Source organism: Balaenoptera physalus, assembly GCF_965194825.1.
Source record: "Balaenoptera physalus genome assembly, chromosome: 1".
NCBI lineage: Eukaryota > Metazoa > Chordata > Mammalia > Artiodactyla > Balaenopteridae > Balaenoptera > Balaenoptera physalus.
The window spans coordinates 12,533,630-12,546,103 of NC_138882.1; the positions used below are offsets into that span (position 1 = coordinate 12,533,630).

The following is a 12,474-nucleotide window of genomic DNA, read 5'->3' on the forward strand; positions in this document are numbered from 1 at the left end:
AAGAAATTGTCTCTAAGTAATACAAAAGTATCTGATTACTTTTCTACACTTTTGAGGAAGTAAATTATGTGCTCCCAAAGCTCTAGGAAATTTAGAATGCTTTAGAACACCTTTGAAAATATATTCCAAAGCAGTTCTGATCAGAGGTTCTGAATATGTGAAAATGCATAATCAATGCATTGGTCAATGCTTTTCATACTCATCAATAAAGGCAGAAACACAAATCAGGATCTATGTATTATGGCTAGTTCTTTTACACTCTGAAAATTTTCCGTTCTCCACTCTTACCTATTTAATTCAACTGTGAAGCATGAGAATAAAGTGCATAAAAATATAAATACATAAGATCAATATACAAATGCAGTAGCATTAATAAAATATTTTTGCCGACATTGAAGTCATGAAACTAAAAATCGTCGGCATTCTACATGCATAACAGCTCCAGTAAAATTTACATGAAGGATTATTGGGGGGATTGAGTTAATATTTAAAGCACTTAAAATTGAGTTCCTACCAAAGTAAGAACTTGTGTTAATAGAGAAAGAGAGCAAATTAGTTTCAAAATTAGCTAATTAGATATCAATGTTAACTAGAGTTTGCATTAGAGGAGAGGGGAAAAAAAACAACAAACCTTGCTAAGCTATTTTAGAAAAAACCTCATTTTTAATGGAGGAGTAGTTGTAATCTAGAGAATTAACATGGTACCTGGCTAGTCTTCTATAATTTATTGGAAAGACGTCACCTACCCTAATTCTCTTCACCTCCACAGAATTCATTAATATCATACAACTACCTTCGTATTATTTTTTGCTTCATGTGAATTAGTTTTGCGAAGACGACCGACTGTAAATTCCTTCCAGCATACAGGATGTTTATTACCACTAGTATTATTGTTGTTGTTGTTTTGTTTCTCTATAGTCCTCAAAACTATGCTGAGCAAAAGTACTCAGTTCATACATACTTAGCAAACAGGGATTTCCAGATTAATCTCTCTCTAGTAATTCAGATATTGAATGTATTTCTCCTGGGCTATTTTTATATGACATTAATTTGTTTTCTTTTATAAATTTATCCCCGCAAAAAGTATGGCTAGTCATTGTTTACTTGCCATTTGAAAAGCAACAGCACTTTATCTCCTGCGTGGGTTTAGAAATTATTATAGGGTAAAATGTTATCTGGTGTCCCCTAATCATTATCTTTTCTCTTTGTAGTTATGTAAATCTCTAGATTTATATAATAATTCTAACATATCATTCAAATTTCATTTTCATATTCTATAAATAAGAACTTTACTAATTGCCAAAAATAAAAGACATCCACAGGAATATTTCTGGAGATTCTATTGACTTCTAAGTAGAATGAATTTTAGATAAGATGTTATTTTAACATTTAAAAATATTTAATGTTATTTGTCATTTTTTAAAAATAAGATGAAAGGTTTATTCATATTCTCACTCATAGACTGAAACATCTGTATGTTTTGTACACAACAGGTGTCCAATAAATGTTTTGGGTGACTGTCAGTGGTGACTCTTAATGACTTCATAATGAAGTAATTATTCAAATGTCATGTTAAAACTGTTTCTTAGAAATTACATAGTGCCAGTTTTCAGCGGACATACACTATTACATACACTTCGGTAAAATTAAATAAATTAACATATTCTTTAACGTGAATGAAATTTACTGATTTAGAAACTTTCATAATGCTACTATAACAAACAATGAAAATAACTAAAATATGCATACCCATGAAACAATAAAGGCTTATCAAAAGTGTTCAAGTAAAAGATGACAATGAAATGAATGATTAGTTTTCACAGTAGTGACATCTGCTCTGTGAATAATCCAAGGAATGCTTTCCAGTTTCCATGCACGAACTCCTTTATTCAAAGGAGAGAGTTTCTCAAAAGAGACATATGGGACCAAACAAAATGTAGGGTACTGTGAAATTGGAATTTTAAAATGCATCTCTTATTTATACCCTGCTTACTTAAAAAAATGATTTGAAGCACATCAAATGGATATATCCTCAAAAATCTTTCGCCATAAATTTTGCAATAAAATGTCCTATTTTTTCCTTTTGTTTTATTTTTCCTTGTTCTTCTGGTAAAGTCTATACCTTTAATGTCCAAAAGATGCCAGAACTTTGTATTTATTTCCTCTAGAAAAAATATCAACCCCAAAATTCATGAATATAATTTTCTGTTAATTGTTTAAAAGTTGCATTTTCCATCACTGATGAAATAGTTTGGATTTGATTATTGAAATAGTCCTGATTATAAAAATATAAATTAGTTGCTTTAAGTATGTATATGTATCAATGTAGTTTATCTTTTCCCATGTAAATGGCATATTTTTTAAAATGTGGATGATAATTTGGAGGTTTTGAAGCACTGCAATTGAGCCAGTCTCTACTAATAAGGAATTGGTATTAACATACCTTGTCCAAGTTCAGTTAAACACTAACGCCTGTAACTGGCTATTTGAAAACAACTGTTTTTGAATTGGATATTTAAAACTAACAGTCATTTAAAACAACTGTAACATCATAGAATTTTAAAATAAAAAGAGATTATTAGTATCCAAAACTTTCTATCTCGTTTACAAAGGAGGAAATTAAGGCACAGAGAGACTGAGGTTTAATGTATGCCATATGACATTTTTATGGGTAGAATAGTGACTAAAATGTGGTTTGTCTCACTTACTAAATAATACATCTTCAGCCACTGAAAACATTTTCCAAATCTTGTCCTGTGCTGGAGTATATATGCAGAGGAAACCCAGCCACTCCAACATGGAACTGGGGGCAATGTGATATGCTAAACACAATGAATCCTTTAAAGAGATACTAAAATAAATAAAAAGTTTATGTTTTGAGTCCATGATCATAATATTTAAGAAGAAAAGGAGAGATGGGGAGAAGGTTCTACTCTCTTTGTTTCTGTTTTTTTAAATATTTTTGTGGTAAAATGTATATAGCATAAAATTTGCCATTTTAAATGTACAATTCAGTGACATTAATTACACTCACAATGCTGTGCAACCATCACCACTATCTTTTTTCCAAAAAGTTTTTATCACCCCAAACAGAAATTCTATAGCTATTATGCAAAAACTTCCCATCTGCTGTTCCCCCATCCCCTGGTAAATTCTAATCTATTTTCTGTCTCAATGAACTTGAACATTCTAAATATTTTATATAAGTGGAATCATACAATACTTGTCCTTTGTTCTCAGGCTTATTTCACTTTTAGCATGATATTTTGAAGGTTCATGCATGTTGTAGCATGCATCAGAACTTCATTCATTTTTATGGCTCAGTAATATTCTATTTTATGTATATACCACACTTGGTAGAGCCATACATCTATTGATGAATAGTTGGGTTGTTTCTATCTTTTGGCTCTTCTGTGTTGAGATAATTAATAGACCTTTTAGATGGTTATTTTGTTGTAGTGTCAACTTTTGTTCCTACTGTTAGTTACTTAGACATTTGAAAAGAAGATAATTTAGACATGATAATTATTGACACACACAAAAAGCCAATACTGGAGCTTTAAATTCTTTTTTATTTTTTTCTCTTAAGTATACAGTTAGGTTTTAAACTGTTGTTTTAACAAATTGAAATGTGGTCAGTTACTAAGGGAACAACCAGAGTACATAGTTGAATATTATATTTTACACTATAAAAGTTTCCTCTTTTTCCTTAAACAATATAATCATTTAGTAATGATTATATATATATATATCTTTCTATACTGATTTAATGAAATTTTCTGAAAATATTTATTTAATGAACAATACTTGGAACAGATTATTAATACTATTGCCAAAAATGAAAGCTAGATTAATTACCACCACCTATGGGAAAAACTTCAATACCATCAAATTCAAATATCATCGAAAGGAGAATGTGGAAAAATTAAGTTCACCTTAAACTTTCTGCCCCCATTATTTGCTGTAGCACGATTATTTTAAGTATCTTTTTCTGTGAATGTTCTTTCTTGAGGGGAACAAAAAAAGAAAACAATCCTAAAGCATAAAAAAAATTTCCTTCTTGCCATTAATTTGCTACACAGAAAATAATAGATTGTATTCTTTTTTAACGTTAACATACTAAATGTGTTTTGGGGAAAAGGGAAAATAATTATTTTATTATTAAAGTGTTGAATTTTGACATATTTTCAGATGAATTCAAGTTCTTTATGAAAAGGCTACCCATGAATTATTTCCTCAACACGTCTACCATAATGCATTTGTGGACAATGGACTCTAATTTTCAGCGCCGCTATGAACAACTGGAGAACAGCATGAAGCAACTTTTCCTAAAGGCACAGAAAATTGTACACAAGCTCTTTAGCCTTAGCAAGAGATGTCATAAACAACCTCTCATCAGCTTGCCAAGACAAAGGTAAGACATGTAGCAATGTAGACAACTGAGGACAGCTCTATTGATTTTCTGAATGTAGATGTAGTAATATATATAGCACAATGTTATTTATATTATTAGAGATAATCTGAAAACAACCTGTAGTCTTAAGTCTCATAATAATTAATTGTAGTTATTTTCCAAAGTAATAGTACAATGAGAGCACATACACTATTTTCTATTTTTTAAATTTTCTTTTACTGTCGGAATCAATAAATTTTTCTAACTTGTTGTGCATGGTAGTCAACTGATAATTGTATCACAGTGAACATAAAAACACAAAGACTTACAGTTACATTGTAAGCCTAGGAAGTAAGCCAGAATAAAAGTAAAATTTCTTAAGATTTTCAAATAAAAGAATTTAAATTTTTAAATTCTTTAAAACAATTTAAATTTTCTTTGACCTGTGTTCAGAAAACCATAAAGCTCATTCTACATGAATCTATGAAAATTGCTGGGAAAGTTTCAAACAATTTATATGAATGTTGACAGACAATTAAAATATTTGTGCCTGAATTGATCTGGGGAAGCACGGGTTTTAGATTTGCTAGTTTAAGATGTGTTGACCAGTCAGTGCAATAAAAATTTGCATGTATTTAGTAGAAGTCAGGTTGAAAATACATCAAATGAAAAGCTAAGGAAAAATTTAGGACAAAATCATAAGAAAGTATGCATTTGTACCAGTATCTCTATTATAAAATACTTGAAGTTTGACCTGATGCTTAAATCATTAAGAAATCTGTAATTACAGATTTCTTTCACAAAAAAAAAAAACAAAACTGAGTCTACACATTTTTAAAATTCGATTTCAAAATAAATTATTGGAATTTTTTTACAAGTCATTGGATTTTAGCATATTCAAATTTATGCAACCATCACCACAATCTAAGTTGAGAACATTGTCACTGTCCCCAAAAAACCTCAGTCTGTCCCCATACTCCACACCCATCCCTAGGCTATTTGTCTCTATAGATTTGTCTAATCTACTAACTGTCCTCATAGATTTGCCTATTTTGGACATTTCATACAATATGTGGTCTTTTGTTACTGGCTTCTTTCACTTAGCATAGTGCTTTCTGGTTCACCCATGTTGTAGTATGTATCAGTAGTATGTGTATATCACATTTTACTTATCAGTTAATCGTTTGATGGACACGTGGGTTGTTTCCACTTTTTGGCTAGTATAAATAATGCTGCTGTCAACATTCATGTGCTTTTTTTTAAATGTGGACGTATGTTTTCAATTTTCTTGGATATGTATCTATGAGCAGAATTGACTATTCAGAAGATAATCCTATATTTAACATTTTGAGGACCTGCCAAACTGTTTTCCAAAATGGCTGTACTATTTTATATTTCCACCAACCATGAGTGACAGCTCCCATGACTCCATATCCTCACCAACACTTTTTATTATCTGACCTTTTGATTATAGTCATCCGAGTGGATGTGAAGTGGCATCTTCCTGTGATTTTAGTTTATATCTCTCCAGCGACTGATGATGCTAAACATCTTTTTACGTGTTTATTGCCCATTGTGTATATTCTTTGGAGAAATATCTATTCGGATTTTCTTCACTCATTTTTTGTTTGTTTTTTATTTGCATTATTAAGTTGTAAGAGTAAGTTATGTATTTGGATGCCAGTCCCTTATCAGTAGTATGATATATAAGTATCTCCTTCCAGTCTTTTCACTTTCTTATCCATCTCTTCTCCCCATCTGTCTGTCTGTCTGGTCAGTCTAGCCCAAAAGTTTGTCAATTTTGTTTCTTTTCAAAACATTAACTTTTAGTTTTCTTTATATTCTCTATTATTTTTCTCTTTTTTATTTGATTTTTCCACTGTGATTATTATTATTTCTTTTCTTCTATTTGCTTTATGTGTACTGTAATTTTCTTTTTCTAGTTTCATAGAGAGAAAAGGTGGGTTATGGACTTGAGAGCTTTCTTTTTTTTTAATATAGGCTTTCACTGCTATAAATTTCTCTCCAAACACTGGTATTAAGATTTGTTATTTTATGCATCCTGTAAGTTTTCTTATTCCTTCCACGCATAAGATATTTTTTATATATCTGCCTGCAAAGTTCAAGGAAATATTCATTAACAGAGAATTATGGCTGGAGAAAGACACTGTTACTTTATGCTCTGTAAAAAGTTCATAATGAACTTTATGCTCTGTGTGGGTTAAATAGAGTTTGTAAACCACTGAAATAGATGGTTCTACCCTCAAACATAATAGGAAATACAATAGAATGGGATGGAAGCAAATTGATGAGTTTGCTTATAAACTTGTTGACTTTAAGTGTTCTTTTAATCACATTCAACTGGAGCTGGATATGTATGTCTGAAGCTCATGGGAGATTTGAGAGAGTAAGATGGCAAACATCAGTGCACGTGAAACCATAAGATCTGAATGTAATACCATGGGAAGTATGTAGACAGAATCTGAGGATACGTTTAAGGAATGAGTGGAGAAATGGAAACTGAAAATGAAACAAATAATGGGGTAAAGTATATCAAAAGAGACATTAATTTCTATTAAAATAAAAATTAAATATTCAAATATGTCATTAGAGTGCAAGATTTTTAAGAAAAATATGAAATAATTCAAGTTGGGTATTACAGAATAAATAAATAGGCAGCATAAAATAAAGTTGCATTATTTGGAACAAAATTCAGTAAATGATAGAAATAAATATTTGTTTTCCAAAACTTCTGAACTAAGTAAGTCAAAGATCGCCAAAGGCTTTTCTTGACTTTCTTTTTTCAATTTAGCTTAATTCCTATGTTGGCTATTACTCATCACACACAATAAAAAAAAAATACAGACTTCTTGCTAGACGAAAGATTTTTATTGAATTTGGATTTTTTCCCCAGCACGTTTACAGGAATGTGAGATTTTGTTTCTTTTTTGCTTTTTATTTTTCCCATTTTAATAGAATAATATAAAATTACATTAGGACAACAAAAAAATATGTACTAGAGTTTGTTAGTAGAATACAGTGGAAAAGAGGTTGGAAATTTGTAGGGTGTGTTTTCAGAAATTTTTGAAAGAGAAAGTGGATAAGCAATATCAGTGACTCACTTCTAGCAGAAATTCTGGGTTTTTACCCTGTCTTTATGGAATTTTTTCAGCTATTCTCTTCAATTCATCTAACCCTAAGAACTGGTTTTCAATATCTGATATTTTAAAAGCTGGAAAAATAAACAAAAACAAACTAAAATGAAACCTGCAAAGTACGCCTCCATTAACATTATTTCTTAACACTTCCTGTGTAATGCGGGTCAGTTGAAGTTTTTCTTTATAATGTACAGTGTAATTCTTTCTTTCTGGTAAAGCGTGTGGCCCTCTATCCAAATAACAAGTCTGCACTGCTACCACTATCCCTCTCATGAATTCGCATGACATCAAAATCCTTTTTCTTACCGAAGTAAATTCCAAAGCCTGTGATAATCTTGTTTCTTTGAGGTAGTCAACTTTTGTTGCTATTCTAAAATTTTTGAGATAAGTAAAAATGACATATTCATTTCATTAAAGAAAAATAATTGTAACAATTATTGAGAAGTAATTAGGTAGTGTTTCTATAAAGTGCCTCAACTATACTATTTTGTGCTGTCATGTCTTATTCACAGAGCAGCCAAGGGTCCATAGAAATATTACATTTAAAGGTCTGTTAGTAAAGGCTTAACAACAGACTCTTTAGGGGAGAAAAACACCTGATTTATAGAATTTACTAGTTCTTGTAGTATAAATATTTCCACCATGCATGGTCAATTTCAAGTTAGCAATGTGCTGTCACGGCACGTGGAGTTGGGCAGGTCTGCACAGTTGGTTCTCCCGAGGCAGTGCATGCGGCTGCAGTAAACCACTAAAAATTTATTAAAATATTTTTACAAAGTTATCTCTTCTTCATTAACAATGGAAAGTGAGATAGGATGAAATCACTTCTCTAACGTCACAGAGAAGAATGAGTTTAGGTCTATGTCATTCTTAATCTGAGAGCTATGTCATGTACTTCTTATATATGCTCTAGGACAGGAGTTAGAAATTGGCATATAGGCCAAATCCAGCCTTCACCGGTTTTTGTATCAGCCTGTGAGGCAAGGATTTTTTTTATATTTTAAATTGTTGAAAAAAATCAAAAGGAAAATAATATTTTTGATTGATGAAGATGTATGGAATTCATATTAAAATATGCATAAATGAAAAAGCCATGCTTATATGTTTACATATTGTCTGTGGCCACTTTCACACCCTAATGGCAGTTAGTTGCCACAGAGAGACAGCACGGCCCTGAAACCCTACAATATTTGCTACCTGGCTCCAACAGAAAAATTTTGCCAACCTGTGCTCTAATATAATATATATTCTCTGTCTTTAAAAATGTTATCAAGTGTTTTAAAGATATTTAACTTGTATATCGTTGAAATGTTTTATATTATAAATACATTTTATGTTAAAGAAAGAATATTATTACTTTAGTCTTCATCATATGCAAACCTTATACAACCAGACTGAATCCTGAATCCCGAGTATTTGTGGAGTAATACTATCTTACTAATAATAACATATATAATTATATATATAAATACATACACATGTGCATACATTATATTATATATTATATGCATACATTATAGATATGTACATTATATATAGATCTATACATTATATATAAACTTTAATATATAATATGTATATATATCAATACATATATATGCATATGTGTATCTACTTTAACATAACAACCATAGGAATAGTCTAAAACCCTATGTATCAAAATGATTTTAATTGAAGTGCCATTTCAAACTGATCTCCAAATGCAGATTTGGATAATTTCATGGAGTCAGACAAATTTCCCATCTCTCTCCTCCTTCTCCTCATGATCTCCTCCAATTCTAGTCCAATTCAAAATGATATTATGATTATGAACTAAGAGGAAGAACAAAGAAAATGAACACTTGAGGAAAAGGAAGTTGAAAGACTGAACAGTATCTGTGGGTAGGGGAGGATAAAGTCTGGGAATGCTGAAATAAACTATGGGAATATTTAGCATGTTTGGGAGGGATTGCCCTGCCCACTGGAACTCTGAAAACACAAGACGCAGGCAGAATTTTAAGACATCTGAATGCTTAGTTATCTGCTAGAGCTCCTAGAGTCAGCTCTCACATTCACAGACAGCAAGTGCTCAATACATATTTGATGAGTGCTCTGTGATATTTTTCTTAATACTTTAGTTCAACCTCTGAACACACACAGCAATGAATTATTATTTTATGTAAAATGTTTTCCACTCTACATAAATTGGATCACCTGTCACAATATGCATATCATGTTCTATTTTGTTTCTCCATTAAGCAGGTGAATGCCCTCCCCCATTCCTTCAAATGGACCTGAGACAGTGTCTTTGTCTCTTCAGGCTGCTCTACACAAAAAATGCCAGAGACTAGGTGGCTCACAAACAACAGTTCACAATGCTGAAGATTCAAGTCCAAGATCTAGGTGCCATCATGGTGGGGTTCTGGTGAAGAACACTAATCTCATTCAAGAGGGCTCCATCCTCATGACCTAAGCACCTCCCAAAGACCCCACCTCCTAATAGCATCATCTTTGGGGTTTAGGATTCCAATACATAAATTTTGGGGGGACACAGCATTCATATCGTAGCAGACAGGGTTGGTCTCTGTTAGTAGGACCTTGAGATGTGAGGGTGAGAAGACTAGCCAGCCATTTCTTTTGTGCAGGAATCCTGTCCATGGTGGATGACAATGAAGCTGACATGTAGACCCAATATGAGACAGAGAATTCAGGTATCATTCAAACCTCTGCTTTCATTTGACTTCTAGATCCAGTGTACTTTTCTTTCTGAGGTTTTGTTATTCAACTTTTCCTTCTCTAACTCAGACATGACCCTTTTTGTCCCATATGCATCATCAAGCAGTTACCACTCTATTATGCATGCAAGAAAAATAGGTATTTTAACATTTTCATGGGGAGAAATCTTTGTGAATAATGTTTCCCAATATCTGACATACAGGAATGATGTATAAAAATCCTTTTCAATCATATTTTTCCCTTAATTCTTTTTCATCCCTTTTCAGCCTATTTTCTTTCTTCCCTTCCTACTTTGCTGAATATCCAAACATTTTCCCTCTTTATTGACCCTCATTCTCTTCAATATGTCCCCTCTTTACTGAAATCTTTCTATAAACTTTTTTTTTTTAATTCGGATGATTTAGTGCTCCTGGAATCCCAATTTACAATTTCTTGCTAATCTTCTGCAAAATAGTGCCTCTTCACCTTAGTTAAACTTTCCTTTTTAATGCATTCAAACACATGAGATACTGCATCTGATTATCTTTCCAATAAATTAGTTGATTGGAGTTGGTTTCCTTCACTTGTAAAATCTAACATATAAATAGATATCAATCTAGATGATATGGAAAAGCTAATAAAAATCTGTTTCCATTTTGAATATGTCCTGGAAGCAGTAATAATGAAGTATGAACATGTGATTTTCCTGTGGTAATAAATATCCTCAACATGGCATAAAACTTACTTGAGACAGAGGAGAACTCTCAAAGTCTAATACGGTAAATACGTTTGCTTTTTTCTTTGTTTTGATAGTTAATTTTATTGAAGTCTGTGTATTATTAGTGTACATATAATCATCAAATTCACCATTGTTACACAATGTTGAGAGAGGCAATTTGGGAGACTATTGGCCTGGGAATGCGAACAATGAAAAAACATAAGTTGTTGCCAAGTCTTAATGTACATTATATAAACTAATAAAGAACTATAAATACATAACATTAAAAGCAACAATGTAAGGTAAATATAGCTGTTAAACATTGGAAAAAAATCACATTTTATTTGGTACATGAACAAAATGGAAATCTGTGAAGATAAATTATAACTTTCTAATTTATAAACAATAGAAATACAGAAATGAGAAGAATTTTAAGTCATTATCAGGATATTTTTAAGTAGTTTTGAGTATTCAAAAAAGTGATCAGGGTTTATAATTCTTATCTTGTATTTATAAAATATATAATCTCGGCAAACAAAAAATATTAATTTTTTTGTTTCTTTAATAATGAACAGAGATAAACTTTAGTTATATTATATGTGGTATTACAGTATTTATTCGTAGAAAGAATGGATTAAACATGCTTTAAAGAGGCATTTATACATAAGAAGCATTTTTTATGCTACTGCCAGCTTGAGCAAGAATAATTATAGGGTTATAGATACTATTCCCTTACCAAAAAAAGGGAAAGTTTGGGGTGGAGGTGTATTTCAACTCTCCCATTTTAATGACCTTAAATTTCATTCTTTAAGAGTCACTCTACAAAGTGAGTTCAGTGTAGTTTTTTCCTGTTATTTTAGTGGCAAATCTTCTAGCTGAAATTCTCTATGATGACCTTGACCAGAAGTTATCAACTGTTTGGTCTCAGGACCTTTTCAAACGCATAAAAATTATTGAGAAACCCAAAGAGCTTTTGTGTATGGAAGCTGTAAATCTATATATGTATGTATGTACATGGAAGTCTATATTTACCATAGTAAAAATTAAAACTAAGAGCTTCTAAAATATGTACTTATTAATACAATTTAAAGAACAATAAGCAAGCTCATTACATATTAACATATAGGACATTTAAACTTTAATGATTTTTGCACATTTCCTTAATATTTGGCTTAAGAGAAGGTAATTGAATTTGCATTGCTGTTTCTGCATGTAATCTGTTGCAAACTGTAGTTTTGTAACTTCACAGTTTTATTGGAGAAATGAGAATTGCAGTGCCCTTTTTGAATAATTGTGGATATTATTCTTAGATACTACACCAAAATTCAACAAGTGGAAGATTCTTAAAAGTCAGTTGTAATACAGAATCTAAAACCATGCAATGAACATATTAAAATCTATTACATTAAATTATTTAGTCTGATTTGTACCTCAGATGGATCTTCTACCCTTAGTCTGATTTGTACCTCAGATGGATCTTCTACCCATGCATACAAAATCATGTGTTAGTC

At 31.4% G+C, this 12,474-nt stretch overlaps 1 protein-coding gene across 2 annotated transcripts in view; it reads left to right on the forward strand.

The window, feature by feature from the left end:
• The window catches only part of BRINP3 (BMP/retinoic acid inducible neural specific 3), a 415,778-nt gene that overhangs the window by 330,740 nt on the left and 72,564 nt on the right, over positions 1 to 12,474 (forward strand). For both annotated transcript variants that reach the window (XM_082426674.1, XM_082426675.1), the window contains exon 7: positions 4,192 to 4,414. In XM_082426674.1, coding sequence (XP_082282800.1) covers positions 4,192 to 4,414 — 223 coding nt within the window. The remainder of the gene's footprint in view (positions 1 to 4,191; positions 4,415 to 12,474) is intronic.